General features: G+C 43.2%; 2 protein-coding genes across 2 annotated transcripts in view; both read right to left on the bottom strand.

The window, feature by feature from the left end:
- Nucleotides 1–5,600: 5,600 nt before the first annotated feature.
- Nucleotides 5,601–12,567, bottom strand: LOC118432826. Its single transcript, XM_035844446.1, has 9 exons — nt 12,450–12,567; nt 11,847–11,951; nt 10,212–10,496; nt 9,445–9,666; nt 8,270–8,427; nt 7,855–7,912; nt 7,135–7,428; nt 6,182–6,484; nt 5,601–5,605 (listed from the first exon to the last, which is right to left on the bottom strand). The coding sequence occupies exons 1-9, from the start codon at nt 12,565–12,567 to the stop codon at nt 5,601–5,603; spliced, it is 1,548 nt and encodes a 515-aa protein (XP_035700339.1).
- Nucleotides 12,568–20,715: 8,148 nt separating this feature from the next.
- LOC118432827 overlaps nt 20,716–24,572 on the bottom strand; it is a 36,836-nt gene continuing 32,979 nt past the window's right edge. Inside the window, exons 11-14 of the mRNA XM_035844447.1 lie at nt 24,369–24,426; nt 23,571–23,864; nt 22,442–22,744; nt 20,716–21,131 (exon numbers count right to left, since the gene is read on the bottom strand). Coding sequence (XP_035700340.1) covers nt 21,127–21,131; nt 22,442–22,744; nt 23,571–23,864; nt 24,369–24,426 — 660 coding nt within the window. The 3' untranslated portion in view covers nt 20,716–21,126. The remainder of the gene's footprint in view (nt 21,132–22,441; nt 22,745–23,570; nt 23,865–24,368; nt 24,427–24,572) is intronic.

The raw sequence follows: 24,572 nt of genomic DNA on the forward strand, positions 1-24,572 counted from the left end.
ACCACACCTAACCAAAAGAGCATGGGTCCTTCCCATTGTGGGTGGATCATTTAACTCAGTTTAATTTAGTACAAATCTGGTGTGTTACGCCATGAGGTGGTTTACGGGGAAACAAACAAACAAACAAACAAAAATAAACCAACCGCAGCAATCGCCCCTATTCAGAACGCCGACCCGATTAACCATGTAGGCATCGCCCAGGTCCACCTTCCACCACGGCTCATACACCCAATCCGTGTGAAGGCACTGGTTGGCCCCAACGTTTGTCCCGAAGGAGCCGTCCACAGCCTTTTCCGGTCCCCAATTTGATGGGTGAGAGCTTGCTGTTGTTGTCTTACCGAGAGCGACGTTAGTTTCTGAAAGGAAACAACCGATGGAAAATACACGCGAAGCTAAAAAGCGAACTAAAAGCTAGTTCACTCTTATGCGTGGGGTAACCTTTGTCCGTATTCTCAAACAGGACATTTTGGGATATCCAGTCGACGTACTGTGGTCTCAAGTTCTAATATTTAAAAGATACACCGTTCAACGACTTGACCTTGATGTTGAAAACAACGAACGTTGGTTACTCCGCGGATATGTATCAACCACGGGTAATGCGGAATGCATGGGGTTGAGTTCTCTATGTACCCACCGGTGATACATCAGTATGACGCCTCCAGACACCTGTGTTGTGTTCTCTTTGTACCCACCTGTGATACAGCGGTATGACGTATCCAGGTACTTCTGCACACCCGGGCAGGGGTCTCCGAAAGCGAAGTAATCGGCCCGAATGTAGCACCGCTGTTCGCCCTGGCATGTTTCCCGCATCACTAACAGACTGCTTGCTGCCCGGCAGTCGGTGGTACAGACGGAACATCCACAGGCGGGGTACTGGTCAGGCGACTTTCGGCCGAAGGTGGCGTCCAAGATCAGGAGCGTCTTTCCTACCTCGCATGACAGATGCAAGGTGCCCCACTCACAGGTGTAGGCTGTTTCTATATCGCTTGGGATCGCTGTTGTCAGCAACGGAACAGGGACTGTCGGAAACACCGGTTCTACTGGTAGAGAATCGGATTGGAGTGTATTGGTAAACAGAGACACCCAATTTCTGAAGGTAGTGTGTTCTTACTTATTCTAAACTCTATATCCGTACACAAAGTAAAGTGATTACCAACAAACTTTCGATCAGTCCTCTGAGTAGAAATGACCCAAAGCTTAAGACACATACAGACCGGAAGCGTGACGTCAGCAAAGGGTCAAAGATGCTTGGGAGTCGGTATCGCCCCAAGTCTCGGTTAGAGTGTGTTTTTACATTTAGGGAGATTAAACATCCAGGTAAACAATATTGCAATGCAATTGAATCTTTACAACTGCATTAAAACGGATACTTACTTATGGTAAATCTCCTTTTTGTCAAATAGAGATTAAATTGTATTACAATATTGTGTTTTGAATACAATCTATAGACAACTTTTTTTCTGCATACATGTGACAGTATGTTTATGTATGCATTCGCCACAGGAAAAATAACTTGTTCTGAGCTAAAAGCGGACCTTCAATGAATTAACACAAAATTTCTTTAAAATTTCTTTCGCTAACATTTACAAGCAAATGCATAATCTTTACCTTCACGTGGTATAAGTCCAGCCAAACAATGTACTGCTCTGTTTATTCTAACTCGGATACATTTTACATAAAAGTACATGTATATGGTGACCAGTCCGTCTTGTTCTGTCCTAACACAATTGTTATACATGATGTAATTGAACACCACAGGGTGCCAGCTTCATTGCCAGTAGCCATGGTGACAACCGTCTGGTCCAGGTCATTGACCTTATTTGTTTCGAGAGAAAACGGATCAAAACAATATATTTCCCTTCCATGAAGGTAAACACAAAAAGGTAAATACAGTAGAAGCCGCTTAATTGCACGGCCTATTTGCCAGTGAATTTCGTGCTATTGTCCGGCTGGTGCAATAATGCGAAGTTACCTAGCTGGACCACACCAGTTTGGGATTTAGAGATTCTGTGCAGCTAACAGAAGTGTGCGTTAATCCGTTGTGCAATTATCTGGCTTCTACTGTACCACTGAGGAATCTTACCAGGCGGCTGTGTGAAGGCCGGAAGTCTCTGTGAGAAGGAATGTTCCCGGATGCGCACAACCTGCAATGTCACCCTGTCGATCTTAGCCTTTACTTCTGAGATCCGACCTATATAATGAATGTCGTAAATGACTAAAGTTAGAATCGTCTTATAGATAATCAAAATAAGTTGATTGCAAATCCCCACCGGGGGCTATTTAGTAACGCTACCTTTATCCGTAGAGTGCCTCTTTCGTCCGTAATCTGTGGGTGGATCTTGTAATGTTAGAAATCAGGATGGAATTTAGTGGCCTCTTTAGAGAGCTCTTACTTTCCGTGATCGTTTATCGTTGACCAGTTTGAAATGAAGCAAGTTCTTTCGCACACAGGTAACTAGATCAGTCACTCAAATAGTATACCCCTTACCTACCCATTGAAGGTCGGAAAAGTCGGAACCTTCTTATAATGACATTCAGAACTTCTTGCAATCAAAGAGTTTATTACCTGTTTTGCATATTGTTGACATGTAGAGAATGGCGTAAAGTTGGTACCTTCTAGCTGTTTTAGCGTGTCTTTTCACAGGCATTCTATAAACACGTCCTGTGTTCTTTGTTTCTCTATGAAGGTGGTATTAATGTTTTTCCCGCTCCTTTTAGAAATATCATCCTCATTTGTACCTGACAACTATTGTTAGACGCCAAGGTGGACCTACTGACAAGAACAAAGTTGACAAGAACAACTGCAAGAAATAGTCATGCCTTCAAGTAACGAAAAATCGTATGGGTAAACCTACTAACTTTTCAATCGGGCCGCGTCCTGCTCAGTTATTCCGTACACATTCGGGCTTGGCCACGTCAGCGCAAAGTACAGGAGAACGAATGCCTTGCTGTAGGTCCAGTTCCCCATGTTGGCCATTCTTGGGCAAAGTATAAGAAGGACAACGTTATCAGTGGCGGCTTTGTTAACGATGATAACGAACAGAGCGTGGCTGACTTCCTAAGTGGAGGCTTCTGATTTGAGTCACATGAGGTCAGAGTTCAAGGCCCCAATGAGCTAATTTGATCTGCGCTGAAATGTTCACGTAATGCAGTTACGACAGATAAGAAACGGCGCTCTAAACGTCGTTACATGTTTTGCCCTGTAACAGTGTGGTGCCCCTCTAGTTGTTTCAGGGGGGGGGGGGTCGTCAGTACGAACAAGCAAATGGTTGATATGCTTTGAGATTAATTTTCACTACTTACAATTTCGTGTTGGAGTTCACTAATCTGGAGAAGATTAGCCGGGCTTAAGTGGACAAGAGATCTAGAGGTCCCAGGTGCTAGGACCTTTACCATTACCTTACAAATGTAGTTATGAGCATTCGCTCCTGTTCTTGAGTATATCTCCTTGTTGGGAAAATCCCTTTTATGGCAGCAGAACAGAATTTTCTGCATGGGAATTTCTGTAGTTAAGGACTAAAAGGACTGACATCGACGCGGACAAAATTATAGTAGGGTACAGTTTTCAAGCTAGACAAACTATTATGTTGATTTCGAAGGAATAACCTACAAAATTACCGAAAAGGGAAAAAAAGCGTTTTGAAAAAAAATTACGCTCATGCTGGGCCATGCGGGCCGACTCACCGAGGCAGTCAGCTGTAAAGGTCACGCGCATTGATACGCTGAATGGGCAAACATCATGATCTTAGTGGCGGAAAAATCCTGTGTTCTGCGACCTTATACAATGTCCTTGACCCCGTTTGGGAGGTAAAAGGTAATCTAACACTGTTTCCTAGACAAAGTGGATTAGCAACCCAATGCTCCAAAGGTGCTGGGACCTTTACCTCACTCATGGCAGGGTATTGTCGCTCTCTCTGAGGAACCCCTCCCTTGCAGTCTGTGGCCAGGTGGGGCCTAGGTGTTACACCTAATCATTACGTACAAATGTAGTTATGGACATTCGCTCCTGTTCACAAAACTGCTGCACAGACAATGAAGGCTCAGTTTTAAAACAGTCATGGTTGGCTACTTCCTTCCCACGGCCACCGCATTACACTCCCAGTCCCAGACGTGTGGTGGCTTTTCTAGGGAACTATTCTTTGTGGTCATGGTGCCCCAACGCCCCACTAGAAGGTCAAAGAATAGGTGAGGTGATTATTTGTGGAGGAAGTTAGCTATAATTGTATACTAGTAATTCAGACATGCTCATAAAGACATGCAAAATCTTGCAATTACTGGGTGAGTTTTGTTTTTGTAGATTATTCCTGTACATTCTGTTCAGTTGTGACCTTTAAGGCATACGTTCTAGTATGTGTGTGAGTCTTTGTAGGGACAATTATAGTGCATTTGTTATTCTGGTGTTTTTAGGCCAGTACCGAAATAACTTTGACGGTACTCTACCGGTACCAATACAGAATGCATATTTTGTACAGCTTTATTACTGATAGCCTTAAGCATGAGATTAGGAGAATGTTATTGTGCCTTTATTCAACCTTAAAAACTCACAATGTGACAATCAAAAAGGAAATTCACATGCTTCTCCTTGCACAAAACAGTACAAATGCACACTCTTCATCTCAAAATCGCAAACAATGCAATACTTACAACATTAAAGCCACAGGACAACAACCTACTAATCAAGAACAGAGGTTACATTGACATGTTTGAATGGTTGATGGTGGATGCATAACCTGGTATCTAGTGTACCACATTGACATTTACATCAGATGATATGAAAATATGATTCAGGGGATGTACTTGTTTAAAAAATATCAGATTGCAGTGTGCTCTATACACCAACATGCACTGAAACAGTATATTAGTATGTGACATTGAAATGAAGAGTATTTTCTCTCCTTTGAGTCAAATTTGAGCAATGCCAAAAAATATTGTACCCACATACATAACAACTTTCACATCAAGCAGAGAAAGCCAACAATTTTCCTTCGTACATGATACATAACACGAAAATGGCTTAAAACATATCAATTGGTACATTTGTATATGGGAAAGTCTGACTAAAGTCGTCAGTGGACATTGTGTCCACGTACAAAGCAAATTTCACATCTTGCAGGAACGCAAACCACTTTCCTTCGTACATAATAAATAAAACGAATATGGCTTAAAACACATCAAGTTGTGTATTGGAAAGTCTGACATAAGTCGTCAGTGGATATTGTGACCAAATACATAACAAATTTCACATCAAGCAGAGAAAGCAAACCTCTTTCCTCCGTCCATAATACATAAAACGAATATGGCTTAAACACATCAATTGGTATATGGGAAAGTCTGACTAAAGTCGTCAGTGAATATTGTGACCAAATACATAATAAATTTCACATCTAGCAGGAACGCAAACCTCTTTCCTCCGTACATAATACATAACATAAATTGAAGCTCTCGTCAAAATATCACGCACACACACACACATACACACAAAGATCAAATGTCTGTTCTCTCCATTGTATTGTTGACAGCTCTGTCCCTTTGCCACTGCTTCGAATTCCATGCTACATTGTGGAGATGGGTAGCCGTCAGTGCTGCGGGTCTCTATTCCGTTACCCTGAGGGAGGGAGGGAGCAAATGCTGAATCATTATCTTTGTCACACTATACCAACAAACGACCACTTTATACGATCGTCTGGCGCTATCGGTAAGGTGTTAGGCCCAAACCCCACAGGTCTCCAGTTCAACACCGCTGAAGTGCCCAGATGTTATGCCTTGAGAAATGCACCTTACATGGCTTTCCTCACTACACTCAGGTGTAAATGAGTACCTAGCTTCGGTTAGGGCCGTCCCATGGATAGGAGGTCCCGTGTTTGAGGAGAGCCACACCTCAAGCACGTTAAAGAACCCACCGCACTTATCGAAAGAGTTCCTTTCCGGTGTGAGTGGATCAAACCTTACAGTCTGGTTTCCGGGCTGACTTCTTAAAAAGGTGATAGTCACCCTTATATGTCAACCCTTCCACAAATCTGGTAAAGTTGAATAAACATAAATATAGATACTTAAACATGTAAATACTGTAATACCCCTTTTGCCTACCAAAACGACGTTTTTCAAGCATCGTAGAAACTCATTATTTACTTTGACAACAGAAACTTCATTTGCACCCGTACACCATTTACTAGAGTCTGACCTGTAATCCTGTAGACCTCGTTTGCCCAAGCCCCGCCCTCGCCGTCTGCCGTACAGGCCGTGGAAGACCCGTACCTGTTGAAGGTGTTGAGCCCGTTAGCAGACCCATAACACTCGCCACGATACTGCAAAGCAAACATGGGGAAACCACGAGAGAGTGCTACCTGGTAACACTTCTCTATGGGGTTTTGACGGGAACCGGCGCTGCCATCTAGGCGTGCATCTGACCCCTCGAGTGTAGGAATGACGCGGGAACGTGTGTCCCTCCAGCATCCCAGGCTGATGTACTCACGGCTTTCGCCTCCTGTGTGAGGAAAGGAGTATTTCTGAATCGGTAATTCTCTTCACCAGAAGGTTATGGTTATGTTTTCTACAAGCTATGGTCGTACTTTCTTAGATAGATATAGCTCTTGGGTCAGAGAGTAAGTAATAGGGGTTTGTTCCCCAGTGGGTTTTTTCAACGCAGGAGCCGTTTTAGTTTCAGAATTTTTGTGAGAATAACTCAAGAACAGGTGGACGGACGGTCATAAATTTTGGTATGTAGATTCCGTGATGCTTATTAGATGGTATTATGCAAATCTTAATCTAATCTGCAAAATTAATGAGCAGATTTTATGAACCCGTCCAGTTCCATGATATGACTATTCAAACATGTGACATATGTAACTGAGAAGGAGAAGAACATTAATATAGATGGAAAATATGCAAATGGAGTCCTACCTTGCAAAATCAATGACACAATGCTGTCATTCCATAATGGTAAATGGTAATTTATACCTAATTGAACATGCAGAAAATAAACTGAGGTGAGCATAATTATACCTAATTGAACATGCAGAAAATAAACTGAGGTGAGCATAAATAGTAACTCACCTCATGTGAGAAAATGGACACATTTGCATTATTTTTACAACGGAAACGTCACTTCCAGTACACCATTCACTAGAGTCTGACCTGTAATCTTGTAGACATTGTTTCCCCAAGGCCCGCCTTTGCCGTTCGCCGCACAGGCTGTGGAAGATCCGTGCCTGTTGAAGGTGTTGAGCCCATCAGCAGACCCGAAACACTGTCCACCATTCTGGACAGCAAACACGGTGAAACCACGAGAACTCGCTGCCTGGTAACACTTCTCTATGGGGTTTTGACGGGAACCGTAGCTGCCATCCAGACGTGCATCTGATCCCTCCAGAGTCGGAAGGGCGCGGGTATATGAGTCCCTCCAGCAACCCAGGCTTATGTACTTGCTCACTGTGTGAGGAAGGAAGTATTTCGGTCATTGTCGAATGGATTTTCTACTCTTTTTCTTTCATCATGTACGTTGTATTGGTGGTCTAATTTCATCTCGTTTTCATCAAGTTACAAGTGCGCTACAATCAAGTGGTCGTTGTAATTTCTTACAGGGGGGAGTACGTCCTATAGGATACTCGAAACGTATGAATCAGAGATTAATTCAGAGATAAAAACACATTCATCATTCAAGCGTCTTGCGGTCCCCAGACACCCAGCATTAAGCGTCTACTGTGTCTAGTTCAGGTTGACACAAAAGAGCGGCTGCTAATAGATGTAATATATTTCGTGTACCGATTCAGCACGTTTACAATCATGTCTCACTAAATCCCACCATATCATGTCATTCTCTTCTGTTAGGATCGTCGAATGTCCCTATTTCCTTACCTGTTTCGGCGAAGACCTCGACCTCACAAATCTGCAGATTTTCGGACCGGCCCATCACCTGAATCAGATGGAAACAACAGATTAGTAAAGACACAGTCGGAAACCGCACCGGTCAACCTTGAACTCTCCAAACTCATACAGAGACCAAGAATGTGTTGGCTTGGTATTTTTTTTTTACCTAATGGTCACCACGCAACAATACCTGAAGGTCATTTCAAGGTGTGACCTAAAGGCCACTCAAAGATTACGTGTTACATTGTAACTGTAACAGCATCTGTTTGCGCTAAGTCGGAAGCATTATGGTTGAGACCAGCTCAATTGCTCTCTAAGAGTGAGGACTAACTGACCCCATAGCCAAAGCAGGGGTTACGAATGCCGAGGCTGAGACCTCCTTCATGATAATGATGATGATTACCTGAATAGATACATAGCGACCGGACATCGGCTGGTCGCAGTACACCACGATGGTCGCTCCATTGGCTGGACGTGCCGTGTAAGTCTCCCCACACTGGTCATTCTGGGCCAAGTTCTCGTCCGGGCCAACTCGCACCTGGAAGTTTCGCAGTCGCTCTCCTACAAATGCAATCCATTGAGAAGTCCTTTAATGTGGACATCCAGGTAATAGATATGTCAAAAACAGTCACTCAATTGGATTTGCTTTTGGAAACTACCAGACGTTACAGCTAGCTTCCACTCTCTTTCGTCAGTGACACTGAGGAGATATTCTTGAACAGCAGGTTAATACCGTAACTATGAATTAATATGTAATATTAGGTGATGATAGTTTACATATTTTAGATTTAGCCATGGCTAATGACATGGTCCGCCAAATTGGATTTTGACACATTACGTCATCAAATGAGCATGAATTATGAATACCTAATCTAGATAGGGTTAAGGATCTGCCTTCGCGTAGCGTAACGGTAGGGTGTTTGTCTTTAAGTCCTGTATTTCGGTTTCCTTATATACTCTGACATTGTGCCCTGGGGAAAGGCTCTTCAAATCCTTACTTCACTCAGGTTAAAATGAGTATCTAGCTTCGGTTGGGGACGTCCCTTGGATTTTACGTTAAATTGAGGCGACTGTTTGTTGACTCTGAAGAACCGGGTACATTCAACTAAACACCTAAAAGAACCCATAACCACACCTATGCAAAGAGTATGGGTCCTTCCTGGTGTGGGTGGATCAATCAATTAAAAAAAGTTAAAGTTTGCCAATACGTCTAAGATGCGTAGGGTGGCGCCCAAATCCACTTCGAAGCCCTTGGGCCACACATTTGTGCAAGTCACTACAGCAGGGGGCTGGTCCGCTGGTAGTGATGTGTGTTTAACTTCCATACTCTTCCTCATTAGTGCTGAGTGCTGAGCAGAGAAAGCAGCATGTACCATTTTTAGAGTCTTTGGTATGACTCGGCCGGGGATCGAACTCACGACCTACCGTATGCAAGGCGAACACACTACCCACTCGGCCATTGCACCGGTACAATTACAAAAATTAACGGTTAACTTAAATACAAACCTCGTGTGCTGCGCCATATGGTGCCTTACAGGGTAAACAAACAAACAAACAAACAAACAAAATTAAACTAACCACAGCAGTCGCCCCTGTTCAGAACGCTGACCCGATTAACGGTGTAGGAGTCCGCACCACCCAGGTCCACCTTCCACCACGGCTCATACACCCGATTCGTGTGGAGGCACTGGTTGTACCAGGAAACGCTTGTCCCTCTGGAGCCGTCCACGGCCTTTCCGGGTCCCCAATGTGATGGATGAGAGCTTGCTGTTGCTGTCTTACCCTGGGCGACGTTACTTTCTGTAAGGAAACACCGATGGAGAATAATATATATCCAAGCAGATCCTATGGTAGAATAAGATAGTATCGAAAGCTGTCAGAGGAGTGAAGCAGGCCTAGGAGTGTATTTGGGTACGCAGTAGCTGAGGACCCGTCTTTGGCCAGCTATACTCCTTAGCCAGCTTTGAATCCTATTCCACTGGTAAATTTGCCTGGAGATTAGATTGGGGTAAAGTATTAGTGGACAAACTCAAGTCAATCGTAAGTATTTTGCCACATCCTCAGAAATTTGTTGGGATGGTGTACAGGATCTCCTCTGGGTCTATGAACGAGAACCTGGTGAATCCAGCGTCTCTTCTGAAGATATGGCATAAGTGTGTACGGTTGACTTGAGGTTGTCCACCACTACATTGCATAACGATGGAAACATACAAAATGTGTTGTCCACACACACACACACATATAGATTACATCACGATCGGGTCCTAATAAATCTATCAACATATATCATTACATGGTATAAAAACATATCGTTGAGCGAAAGCTCAAAGTTCTTGTATACCCACCTATGATACAGCGGTATGACGCTTCCAAGTACTTCTGTACACCCCAGCAGGGGTCTACGCCGAAAACGGTGTAACGGGCCCGCACGGAGCACTGCTGTTCGCCCTGGCAGGCTGTCCGCACCACTGACAGACTGCTGGCTGCCCGGCAGTCGGTACGACAGGTGGAACATCGGCAGACGTGGTCGGTCGACGTCCGGCCGTAGTTGGCGTCCAAGATCAGGAGCGTCTTTCCCTCCGCGCACGACAGCTGCAAGGTGCCACTCTCACCACATGCATAGGCTGTTGCTGTATCAATGTTTGAGATCAATGTTGTCAGTATAAGGGCGCGGTCACATAAGGTACGCTCCCACCGCACATGTGTCAAGCTTGCGTCACTGCGGGGTTCGTTCAGTGCGTCACTGCTGTGTTATTTTCTCCGACTTTTTATAGTTTAGATATTGCGTAATAGGTAAACTTATGACTTAGAAGTCGACAAGATATATCAAAAGAAAAGAAATTTCGTTCTTTATCTCTGAAATTCGTTGAGCATCTTTCGAACCCCGTAGTGACGCAAGCTTGACACATGGGAGCGCACCTACAGGTCGTGCGATCGTCGTACTATTTTATGCCGTATGATTTCCCCGCAGGCCGTGACGACCGAACAAACCGCCGACATGGCTCCAAGACAGCATTGGTCTACCAAGACAGTTACATTTGTAGGAGACATACATTTTTGACATGCAAAATGCCCAAAGTTAGCCACCGTACGACGATCGCACGACCTATGTGACCGCGCCCGAACTCAACAGAAACCGTTATGCGATACCATGAATATGTCAGGGTAGAGATTGTAATCCGGTTGACTCGCCGGCTCTGGATTGGAATATATTTGCCGACAGAGACGCCAACACCCCCATTCCTTAAAGTAGTGTGTTTACATCCATGGGCAGCTATTTTGTTAATGATTTCATGTTTTATGTCAGCTGTATGTAGACACTACAGGAAGAATGCTTGCCCCTAGCAAGGAGGTTACAAAGCAGACCTTCAATAAATCGACAAAAAATGTATTTTAACTACAAAACAAGTCATGTTTACCTTTACATGGTCTAACAGTAGCCCAACAAACTAACCTGTTTATTCTTACTAGACTTTACTTAAACACATTCATATACATGTATAGGATGGCCAGTCGCCCTTGCTCTTTCCTACCAAACTTGCTACATAATGTGATTAAACACCACAGGGTGCCTGCTTCATTACCAGTAACCATGGTGACCGCCGTCAGGTCTAGACCATTGACCTTATTTGTATCGAGAAAAAAAGGAGCAAAAAAAAAAACGTTTCCCTTCCTTGAAGGTTAACATAAAAAGGGCCATGGCCCTGATAGAAATAGCTAGAAACTTCCACTAGGACGGCGCTCTCGCCGCGCCCTCTTTGTGACATAGAATTTGACAGACCGCTCTACGAATTGTATAGAAAAGAAACGAAGGTTTTAATAAACACTTTGTGTGTTTTGTTGTCTTCTTAATCACACTTTCACGTTTAGTATGATATACCCAACAGTGTGAAAGCGAAGGTTACACATATTATGTTTAGGTCTCAGAGAGAGCGCAGCGTGATCGCCGTCTAGTGGAAAGGGGTATTCAGGAATCTTACCATGCGGCGGGCCGAAGACGAATCTCTGTGACAAGGAGTGTTCCCGGGTGTGGGCTACCTGCTCCATCGCCCCGTCAATCTTAGCCTTAACCTCTAACATCAGACCTAGTGGATGTAGTATAAAAAAAAGACATTATTAAACGGATTTGTTCAATCCAAGGTCATTTAAGCGAAGTTTAAGTTCATGATGGAAATTATTTTGCTAGGAGATAAACATAGCGGTGAACACTGTTTTTGACGGCCTGAAGATTGTGTATAGGAGGAAAACAGTTATCATCGAGAGCTAGAGAGGTCCATTGTTTGGCAGTCTGACGAAAGAACACTGCACGAAAAGGCAGATTTCCGCTTTGCAAACGATAATCCCTTCACGACACGGGAAGTGTACAACAGTGGGGACGCTTGGGCTCTTCGCGTGTTCTATTGTGCGCACAGCTTTTCAACATTGAGCACGGGGGATGGACAGTACGTGGAAACCCGTGCCCACTGTGAGGACACGTCAGGTTTCACCTTTTGGCACAGCGTTGGGAACTTGTTGCCTTTTCGAGCAGTAGAACATTGCACATATAAAGCACTTCGTTAACCGCTAAGGACGATCCTACTGACTTTGCAACTGGGCCGCTTCCTGCTTAGTTAATCCGTACACATTCGGGCCTGGCCACATCACCGCAAAGTACAGGAGAACGAAGGCCTTGCTGTGCGTCCATTTTCCCGTGTTGGCCATTCTTGGGCTAAAAATAAGAATAAGAATAAGAATAAGAAAGACAACGTTAACAATTAGGCGTATTAGGATGATAACTTGCAAAAGTCTGCGGTCATGTGGAGTAACGACAGAGTGTTCGGCTCAGATCCAAAGTTAGAGTCCTGTCGTATCAACCGATCTTGTGTCCTTAGGAAAGGCACTTAACATAACTTTCCTCTCTCCACTCAGGTGTAAAAATAGGTACCTGGTAAAATGCGTTGGGAGCAGAGGGTTGGGCTCTGCTTCCCAATACAGTGCTCCAGACCCAGTGGATGGCAACCCAGGCCGGTCCCTAGGGCATTAAAAGGCTAAGAGACTACCTGTACATCTACCTTCACTTTTTTTTCTTGCCAAAGGTGTCGTATACTCTGGTTTAGTTTAACTGTATCACAGGAATCAACGCAATTTATTGGCTATTACTACAAAGTTTACAGAATGTAAAGCATATTATATAGGTTTCTAAAATTCCTGGCTAGACCTTGCGTCCTTAGGTAAGGCATGCAACTTTCCTCACTCCACCCAAGTACCTGACGTCGGCCGGGGAGGTAAAATTTGAAAGGCGGTGGAAGGAGAAGGATGGATTAATGACAGTATGATCCACTGCCCTCATGAATTCAAAAATACTTTGGGAACTTAACGTTTACTTGTCGATATAAGGATGACTTTCCATGACTTACCTTGTCTATTAGGGCTTCTCTATATGGACGGAGTGCTGTCGAACCCCTGCATGACTATCTAATGTCGGGTCTTCTTGCAACGTACAATGTATGTAACAACGTTTAAAACGTCATTACTTATCTGTTGTAATCATGTAACGTGAATAAAGGGGCGTTAATGTCGGCAAGGCTTCCAGTTTAAAGCAACAATGTACTAACAACTTTAATTCAAAACTTCATTACTTGTCTGTTGTAATTACATCACGTGAACAAAAGGGCGTTAATGTCGGCAGGGCTTTCAGCTTAAAGCAACAATGCACTCATTAGACGTTGATTCAATGGAAATTAGGAGCCTGTGAGGAGAGTCACATATTTCTGTTAATGAGGTTCAATGCCAAGCAACCATTTGTTAAGGCATCGTAAACACATCCTAAATTCAATTTGTGTGGACGTGTTGTATAATGGAAGGGTTTTTAAGCCTATAGTTCAAACGCCCTGAGTTGAAAGTCTGACTTTATACTGCTCTTGTTGAAGACTACATAATTTCCACCTTAACAAATTTATAAGGACTGTTTATTGAGAGTGGGAGAACTGGTGCCACATGTGGAGACACCAGATACCATTCTTTTCTTTTTTGCAGTCAACCTTACGCGAAAAGCCCTTGTGTTCACGTAATGCAGTTAAAACAGATTAGTAATGTTTGCTATAGACTTTAGCCTTTGCATAGACTTTAAACGTTGTTTCATGCGTTACACTAAGACCAGACCTTCAGTTGGTCATACAGTTGGTCGGGTGTGAGAAGTCCTCGTAGACAAGGTAGGTCCTAAAACTTAAATAAGTCATCTTTAATTGGTTAGGTCAAAGTTCAAGGTCCCAAAGCCTTTTCGAGGTCATAAGGGCAGTGACCCATAGTACCATGAACCCATCCCTCTCCTTCCACCGCCTTTACCTCCCAACCGAAGTCAGGTACACATTTAAACCATTTTACAGATTGGGGAACGTTACTCTCCTACGGACGCTATGGACTGCTAGGAATGTTAGAGATAGAATCTATATGTTACATTATGTGAACTTGGTAGTAAAATCCAATACATAAATCTCACTGATTCATATGGTATAGGTAAAACCAAACCACTCCAAAAGATACAACACCTTCGGTAAGCTATCATCGTTAACAAAGCCGCCTAACTGTCAACGTTGTATTTCTTTATTCTTAGCCCAAGAACGGCCAACATGGGAAACTGGACCTACAGCAAGGCCTTCGTTCTCCTGTACTTTGCGGTGATGAGGCTAAGCCCGAATGAGTGCGGAATGACTAAGCAGGACGCGGCCCGATTGAAAAGTCAGTAGGTCTACCCTTGCGGTTCTCCGGTTCTTTGGCACTTGAAAACATGACTATTTCTTGTTGTTGTTGACCGTATTCTTGTCAGTAGGTCCACCTTAGCGTTTAACAAAGTTCTCTCAACACAGTGAGTTTATACCTAGCCTTCGTTCCGGCTACTGTCTGTTACCTCCAATATTGGCCTGATTTTGTGACGTACGTACTTATATTCCCTTTCCACTAGGACGGCGCTCTCGCCACGTTCTCTCTGCGACCAAAAATTTGACATATCACTCAACGAATTGTGTAGAAAAGAATCCTATTCTCTGAATGGCTGACAGCTGGTTTGGGGGGGGCGTCCACAGGAACTAAGAGTGACGGTTGAAAGAGCAGGGTACATCCAGACAGGCAGTTTGGCTGTTGGATGTCCCTGCGTAGGAGGATGGATGGATTATTCAGTGACATTTTACATTTCGTGTTTGTATTCATGGGAGGGAAACATGGAATTGTTTTTGCCCTTTTCCCTGCTTTTCTTCCCCAAACAAATGAGATCAATGACCTGGTCCACAAGGCTGTCATCTTGATTACTGGAAAAGTAGCAGTCACTCTTTAGTGTTTGATTATAATTTCTGTTGAGATTTCTCTCTCCTGCACCCGTATCTATTGTTTATCGTATCATGTATTATGTACTTTCTTGTTAACAAATATAGATAAACAAATCTCAGTTTCAGTTACTACAACCCTACCTGCATCTGCGTCTTTAGCTGCAGGTTTGTGGCCCTTGAACTCACAGCATGGAGCATCAGACATAACAGGAAACGGAAACGACGGGACAGCAACAGGGACCCAGTTAGCCACAGGTCCGTATGGCGACGCCGACGGAGCTTTCCTGTTTTCTGGAACTGCAGATTCCTATATTGATATTCCCAACAATGGCAAGTTGGATGTGCGCTACTCCTTCACCATGCTGGCACACATCTATCCTACCGGACGGGCTGGACCGATCTTCAGCTACGGCGGGAATACGAACGACTGGAACTGGGTACTGCAGTTGCACTTTTGGCAGCATACTCCACAAAACCTGCAGATGCGGTAAGTTTACTTACCAGATACAAATCGAGCCGTTACAATTATCCCTTCTCATTCCACTCCATGCTTATAACCATCTTCATTAAACACACTTATCCCTTGCTGACACTTTCTAATGATCGGACGGTCAGTCCCAAGCAAAAATTGTGCAAGAACATAATTATTAATCACAGGATTGTTGGGAATGATCTTGAAAAAAACTTCATGACAGGAGCTTCCAGTCTACTCTCCGTTATTTTTTTTCTTATGTTCATCGCTGTTCGGAGACCATTGCCGTCATGGCAATAAAGTATTGTTAGTTTTGTTTTTCTGAATTCAGTTCGATTTCTTATCATCGTCATTGAATTGAATGGCATTATCCCTGTCTGTTGTAGGCCGGCAAGCAGAGATGGGTACTTATCACCTGACATCCAGGCGAACGTGGTGCAACAGAACGCTTGGAACTACGTGGGTACAAGCTACGACAACGAAACAGGGAAGGGATCCATCTGGAACAACGGGGAAGTGGCACGTGAAAAACACATCGGCGGAGTTGCCGAAGTTGCAAGTCAGCACGCTGTCCGGGTGGGGGCGAGAGACGGAGACCTTCGGCACTTCGCGGGGCGTATCGCCTGCCTGCAGCTGTACAACTTCGCCATGACTCAAGAACAGATTGTCGCAGCTCGCGATGCGTGTAAAGGTGAGTTGATGGTCCATATCCCCAGCATTTTACATTGAGAAGCATTTCGATGGCTTTTGTTGGTGAATATTACAGAGGTTTTTCCAGTTTCACAACCCTTGCTTTATTTCCGCCGACGTTTCAGTGACAGTTTGCCTAACCTGAGAACTAACCTCCGTAGCGACCGCTGGCACAATCTTTTCTTGAAAAGGCTGTACCAGTGGTCGCTACGGAGAACGGCAGCTTCCTCAGGGCAATTCTGACTGGGTCACATTGCACTGCAACTAGGTGTCGCTGCTTACAGATGCGGTTTCAAACGTTTTTACAATCTCACATATACGGTGATCGTTTATTGGTATTTGTATGACAAAATAATGATCCAGTCTCTATGCCTTCCTCAGGGTAGCCGGATGGAGGCCGCCAACACCAACCGCTGCTCCTCTCCACCGCTTCAGTCGGAGCAGTGGTAATAATCACGTTCACTGTTACGTTTACGCATGCGCAGTAACAGGCATTGTGGGTAATAAATGAAGTAGGACCCAGTAAACAGTACTGGTCCCGACCATTGTCTCGATTTGCGTATTTCGTTTGTCTCGAGCCTTCACCTTTGACATATTACCAGGTGGCTTTACAGCTAGACTTATGTGCGGTGGAGCACTGGTCAGAGATCTGGCAGTTACCTTTTAACGCTGGCAAGTGTAAGGTTTTGCATCTAGGAAGTAGGAACCAGAGGGTCAAGTTTACACTAGGCGGTCAAGAGCTAGAGCAAACCAAGGTTGAGAAAGACCTAGGTTTAGCAGTTGATTACCAGCTCAAGTTTCATGTAAATACTGCAGCAGCAGCTCTGAAGGGAAATCAGGTTTTAGGGCTAGTTAAGAGAGCGTTTACCAATTTAGATGAATGTTCAGTACCTATTCTTTACAAATGTATGGTCAGACCACACTTGGAATATGCAAATGTGGTTTGGGGTCCGCATTTTAGCTCTGACCAAAAGCTTATTGAGAGAGTCCAGCATAGGGCGACAAGACTGGTTCCCTCGCTAAAAGGGATGCCGTATAGTTCCAGACTCAGGGAGTTAAAACTACCATCACTTAAGTACAGAAGGGAAAGGGGCGACATGATTCAGCTCTACAAGATCATGTCCAAAAAAGAGAGAATTGATCTCGAGAACTTCTTTGAGTTAGCAAACCTCGACAAAACAAGAGGTCACTGTTTCAAGATCAAAGTACCACTAGCCAGGTCTACTGTGAGACGCCAGTCTTTCTCTGCAAGGACAGTTCGATTGTGGAACTTTGCCTGAGGAAGTTGTAACAGCCAACAGTGTGAACACTTTCAAAACAATGCTGGACAGGGTTTGGGAGCATAAGAGATACCAGGAATGAAGAGGTTGTGTCAACAGGCGGGAGCCTTACTACAACGAAGTATCCTCAAGGTATCCTCAAGGTATTACCCACAATACCTGTCGCCGCGCATGAGTACTCGGTGCTGTGAACGTGCTTATTGGGCTCGGTTGCAAACAACGCAATTCAATGGGCAAAACAGACATTTGATTGGTTTGTGTGTGTGTATGTGTGTGTGTGTGTGTGTGTGTGTGTGTGTGTGTTTGTGTGTGTGTGTGTGCGTGCATGTGTGTGTGCGTGTGTGTGATACTTTGACAAGAACTTTATGTTTGCCCGCATTTTAATTCCCTTTGATGATTCAAAGTTGAGACTTCACGTGACAGTTTGTATGTATTTCATATTTGTTTGTTTGTTTTCAGATCACAATGTATGTTTTGCATGTAACTTGGAAGAATATTATATATTTACACAAGCATTATACGAATATTTCCCATATATCGATTTGTTTGTTTTAAGTAATATTCGTAATGTATGTGTGACGGGACCTATGTGCATACCGTTAAAATCCTGCGTTTTCCTGCACAGTCGCCTGTGCAGTGATTCCCAGGCATCGTACAACCACGCCGGATAGATAACAATAAGCTTTGGTTCACGTATTATAAGCCCCACTGTGTGAAATATATGAACGGAAATGATTGGAGAATATTCTAAAACTGCTGTGGTCTTTTGTTCGACAGTTTAACCCTCAAACACCCGAGTGGGGTCCATTTGGACCCCAGGCGTAAATTTTGAAGTACCATTTGAACATTTTTAATCTGAAGAAAAATTCCTTCCGTGACTTTGTCAGCCCATATCTTCTATACCTTCTCCTAAGTTTTTATGAAGATTGGTACAATACTGTGGAAGCTATAAAGAAAGTCCGTGATCAGTCCGTCTGGGGTCCAAACGGACCCCAGCAAAAAAGTGCAGCTTTTGAAACAAACTTTTGAGTCTAACTCCCTAACTACTTGTCGTATCATCACTAAACTTTCAGAAGATAATAAACATGTAAAACTAAATCCCCATAAAAACTTCTGTGTCATCACCATATAATATGACGACATTATGACATCATTTAGCTAATAAGGGCGGCCATCTTAGATTTTGACTAATGACGTCATGAAATTAGCATAAATTATATATTTTGAATCATGAAAATAGCATTGAATTTCATAGAATTTTATTGTTGTAAGAGAACAAGCATTGCTTACCAAGAAAACCTTGTTTAAATCAAAATTGGCAAATTTTGGCAAAAATATGCCTGTCATAATTCCGTTGCCATGGCAACCCCAAATAATGATAAATTTATTTTATTGACAAAAAAATTTTGCTTACAATATTTTGCGATATATTACCAAGTTTCGTAGCTTTAGCACTAGCCGTTCATGAGTTATTGGACATAAAGTTTGCTGAGGGCCTCAAAATTCCCCTCTCTGGTCAGAATAGGTTTAGTGCAAAAGATGGTCCTTCTGATCTTTTGCATAAATCATGATAATGAGGTGGAATTAGCAACACCTTAACATGTCGAAATATTCCTCTTACATTGATGAAGCAATGTATGTACAATGTTCACCGATAGGAATTGGAACTGAGATTTTATGAACAAAACATTTTGGGGTCCGTTTGGACCCCACTCGGTCATTTTAGTCGCAAAAAAGGTCGGGTGCTTGAGGGTTTAACAAGAAACTACTAAACTGATTCCAATAGGGAATGTAACTGACATTAAAACTCGTCTGCAATCGAATTTTTGATCAAAATCTCCACTATGGAATGTAGTAAGATTGAAAAAAATACTGAATGTCATAAAGATAGACCCGTTTTATAAAGAATTTAATTATATTATTATTCTTGTGAGAGAATTTGTCCACGGAAATAATTTAGAACTCTGTGACTATGGGGTACATCCGTATATGGTTTCATCAGCATGGTAAATCACTGGTTAAGAAATCTCTTAATCATGCACAGCCGAAGAGTGAACTTAATACCTTGACGCCGTTTTGGTTACCTGGTATCCAGTCTACCGTGGATTGGTCCGACTCTCTTCAGGGCAGCTGAAGCTTTTCACTGCTTGACTCCTACCCCGTAATACTTCTACCGGCTGCGAAAGAAACCCCTGCAGTGGAAAGCTTCATCTGAACCGAAGAGATTCAGCCCAATCCACGGTATACAGGATATTAGGTCAACGTTTTAGTAACCGTCAGTCACATAATCGTCAGTTTAAGCCCCATTACACTAGGACGGCGCTCTTTCCAGATGCCCCAGTCCCCATAGCGTTCTTTAGATCTTCGGCCTGCAACTGCGCATCCTGAGCAAGTTTTTCTAGGCAAGTCAGTAACATTCCTTATACATTTTAAAGGTGGAAATTAATGTAAATGTTAAGGTAGCATTTACAAAGAGCATAATAACATTAGTATTTGAAACCAGGACGTTTCAATTATAGGCTAAAATCCTTTCATTGTACAATACGTCCCAAGAAATTGAATTTAGGATGTGTTTGGCATGTCTTAACAAATGGTTACTTGGCACTGAACCTTATTAACAGAAATGTGTTGCTTTCCTACGAGACAACTTTTGTCCATTTAAATGACTTCTATTGATATTGATATGGATATTGTTGCTTCAAGCCGAAAGAGCTGCCATTGTGTTCACACGTAATGCAGTTACGACGGATAAGTAACGTCGTCATATGCTTTGCACGAACACCAGGCAGCCAGGTGGTCATGTAGAGGTTCGTCAGTACGAACAAGCAAATGGCTGATATACTTTGAGATTGATTTCTACCACTTACATATTTTTGTTGGAGTTGCATATGTATGCATATTTTGTACAGCTTTATGACTGATTTCTTAAGCATTTGAATGGTTGATGTATTAATATTCACTTAATATTCACATCAGATGATATGAAGATATGATTTAGGGTATGTACTTATTTCGAAAACATCAGAATGCAGTGCTAGTGTGCTCTATACACCAACATGTACTGAAACAGTATCTTAATATCTGACATTGAAATGAAGAGTCACAAGTATTTTCTCTCCTTTAATTCAAATCTGAACAAAGTCGTCAGTGGATGTTGTGACCACATACATAACAAATGTCACATCTAGCAGGAACGCAAACCATTTTCCTTCGTATATTATACATCAAACGAATATTGCCTACAACACATCAATTTATATACGGGAAAGGCTTGACGTGTGAATTGTATGCAAAACACGTGAAAAAAAACGAGTATTATGACAAACCATCGTGTAAAACTGCTTTTTCTCATATAGTCTTTGAAGTTGTTGTTAAAATATTTCGCACACACACATAACATACACACAAAAATCAGTCTGTTTCTCTATTGTATTGTTGACCGCTCTGTCTATTTGCCACTGCTTCCATGCTGAGTTGTGGAGAGGAGTAGAGGCCAGTGCTTCCGTTCTCCATCCCACTACCCTGAGGAAGAAGTAGATACTGAATCATTATTTTTGTCACACATTACCATACGATCGTGTAGCGCAATCTGTAAGATGTTAGGCCCAAACCCAGGAGGTCTCCGGTTCAAACCCCCTGATGTGTCACGATGGGAAAGGCACTTTCCACAACTTTCCTCACTAACAAGCAGTGCAGTATGTGCCCAGATAAAGGCACAGGCTCCTTACAGGCTCTTAGCCAATCAGATTGCGCTCCGAGCCATGACGTCATTTTCCCGCGGACTTGCTTCTTTCGCCCAGACCTGGGCCCATGCCTGAGTATTTTGGAGAATTTGGGTCTCTACGCCTGCGTAGAGACCAGTTCAAAGGTTAAAATACGTCATATCCGCCTAATGAAGTTTCTAGAACAGCCGAAGACACATCAAAACCCGATCTGAGTGGCGCAAAATCTCGAGAAACTACACATTCCAGTCGAAATGGCTGCCGAATCCTCAGGTAGGCGTGCTTCTTGTACATTTTCCCATGTTATTTGACTGGTCTAACTAGCTATATTCGAGGAATTTGTCGTAATTCACATGATGTTTTCCCGATTATTTTGACCGTCACGAGACGATTCCGCCATTTTGTTGGCGCTAGTTTTGCGATTCAAAGAATGTTTTCGTTTTAGAAATTCGTCAGTTCCGTGGTTGGGAGCAGCTTGTTGCATTGTTTTGTATAGACATTTGCATATTTTCGTGATGTTTTTGCGGAAGAAAAATGGTTTTATTTGACGTACGCGACGGTTTTGATTGAATATAATTTTATTTTTTAATACAATAGAGCCTCTGCTATGCTTCCACGTTGCTTGTTTTTATTGGTAACATTGTAAAAAAAATGTTATCGTTTTTGAACGAAGAGGAACCGCAAGTACATGTCATTGAGTACCTAGCTTCGGTCAGGGCAGTCCCTCGGATAGGACTTACACAGGGGTCTCGTGTTTGGGAGAGCCACCCTTCGAGCACGTTAAATAAATCGCCGCACTTATCGAAAAGAGTAAGGGTCCTTCCCAGTGTGAGTGGATCAAACCTTATAATCTAGTTTCCGGGCTGGCATCTTAAAAAGGTGATAGTCACCCTCATATGCCAACCCTTCCACAAAAGTGGTAAAACTAAATGAATAAATATTCATGTAGATAGTATTACTTAAACGTGTAAACACGAGTTTCACGTTCATGAGGCCCATTTCGCCTACCGAAACGACGTTTTTCATGCTATAATTGAAGCATCGTAGACATACAGTATTTCAACAACGAAATCTTCACTTCCACCCGTACACCATTTACTGGAGTCTGACCTGTAATCTTGTAGACTTGATTTGCCATACTTCCGCCTTCGCCGTCCGCTGCACAGGCTGTGGAAGGGCCGTACTTGTTGAAGGTATTGAGCCCACTAGCAGATCCAGCACACCAGCCGCCATCCTGTACAGCAAACACGGTAAAACCACGAGAGCGTGCTACCTGGTAACACTTCTCTATGGGGTTTTGACGGTAAGCGTAGATGCCATCTAGGCGTGCATCTGTTCCCTCGAGGGTCGGAATGGCGCGATCAAGTTCGTCCCTCCAGCAACCCAGGCTGATGTACTCACGGCTTTCGCTTCCTGTATAGGAAAAATTAGTAGTTCAGTACTCACCTTCACTGGAAGGTTATGATTGTATACTATACCATTATATTCTCATATGCAGAGACATACAACAGCGCCAGCAAACCGCCTATTGTCTGTACTCTTCTATCTCAAGAGTATCACCATCAGTTCCTGATCGCCCTGCTTATAGATATCCCTTTTGGAAACTGAAAGGCCTATTCTCTGATTGGCTGACAGCTGGTTTGTGGCGACGCCCACAGGAACTGATGGTGACGGTTGAGATAGCAGAGTACAGACAAGAGGCGGTTTGCTGGCGCCGTTGGATGTCTCTGCGCAGGAGAATGGTACTATACATGCTATGGTCGTACTTTTTTGAGTGATAGCTGGCTCTTGAGGCAGAGAGTAAGTAATAGGGGTTTGGTCCCCAAGCGTTTTTTTTTAAACCAAAGGACCTGGTTGAGTTTCAGAATTTGAGAGAGAATAACTCAAGGAGGGGTCGACGAATAGATGTTGGTATGTAGATAGCTTACGTGATGCTTGACATCATTAGATGGTATTATTATGGAAATCGCAATCTAATCTGCCTAATTAATGTGCAAATTTTATGAACCGGGACGTTCCATGATAGTACTATTCAAACATGTGACAGATGAACTGGGAAGGAGAAGAACATTAAGATAGATGGGAAATTATGCAAATGAAGACCTACTCGGCATAATCAACGACAAAATGCTCCATAATGGGAACTTCATAATTGATACCTCATTGAACATGCAGAAAATAACCTGAGATGAGCATAAACAGTTACATAATTTTGATAACGGAAACTTCACTTTCTGACCTGTAATCTTGTAGACCTCGTTTCCATAAGAACCTCCTTCTCCGTCCGCTGCACAGGCTGTGGAAGGTCCGTACCTGTTGAAGGTGTTGAGCCCATCAGCAGACCCAGCACACCAACCGCCTGCCTGTACAGCAAACACGGGGAAACCACGAGAGATTGCTACCTGGTAACACTTCTCTATGGGGTTTTGACGAGTAGGGTAGCTGCCATCTAGACGTGAATTTGTCCCCTCCAGAGTTGGAATGGCGCGGGTGTATGTGTCCCTCCAGCAACCCAGGCCAATGTACTTGCTCACTGTGTGAGGAAGGAAGTATTTCGGTCATTGCCGACTGGATTTTCTACTCTTGTTTTTTCATCAGTTAGGTTGTATTGGTGGTCTTGATGTAAAGACCGTGCATGTTATCATTTCATTTCCATCAATGTGAATTTAAACAATTTTAAAACGAAGTGCGCTACAATCAAGTGGTCGTTCGTACTTCTAATGTCCTATGGGCAATTGAAACGTATGAATCAGAGAGGAATTCAACGATACCGTGTGGACAAAAGATGGCGTTTTACGTCTGAATTACGATATCGCTAAAAAAACACATTCCTCATTCAAGCGTCTTGCGGACCCCAGACGCCTAGCATTAAGCGCCTACTGTGTCTAGTTCAGGTTGACACAAAAAAGCGTCTGCTAATACATGTAATATATTTTGAATATATCGATTCAGCACGTTTACAATCATGCCTCACTAATTTGTACGTCATCATTGTACTCTTTGCTGTCAGGATCATCGAAAGTTCCTATGTCCTTACCTGTTTCAGCGAAGACCTCGACCTCGCAAATTTGCAGATTGTCGGACCGGCCCATCACCTGAATTAGATGACAACAACACATTAGTAATGACACAGTCACTGCAACGGCCAACATTAACTCTCTACACTCATACAGAGACCAAGAATGTGTGGGCTAGGTACTTTTATTCACTTAATGATCACCACGCAACAAGACCTGAAGGT

This window comes from Branchiostoma floridae, chromosome 16 (assembly GCF_000003815.2).
Source record: "Branchiostoma floridae strain S238N-H82 chromosome 16, Bfl_VNyyK, whole genome shotgun sequence".
NCBI lineage: Eukaryota > Metazoa > Chordata > Leptocardii > Amphioxiformes > Branchiostomatidae > Branchiostoma > Branchiostoma floridae.

Excerpts from the sequence above, each read along its gene's own strand:
- LOC118432826 (XM_035844446.1), bottom strand. The coding sequence starts at position 12,567 with ATGGCCAACACGGGAAAATGGACGCACAGCAAGGCCTTCGTTCTCCTG. Across the intron at positions 10,497-11,846 it reads CGTCTTCGGCCCGCCGCATG|CAACAGCCTATGCATGTGGT; the intron begins GTAAGATTCCTG and ends ACATTGATACAG. Across the intron at positions 9,667-10,211 it reads GTCATACCGCTGTATCATAG|AAAGTAACGTCGCCCAGGGT; the intron begins GTGGGTATACAA and ends GTTTCCTTACAG.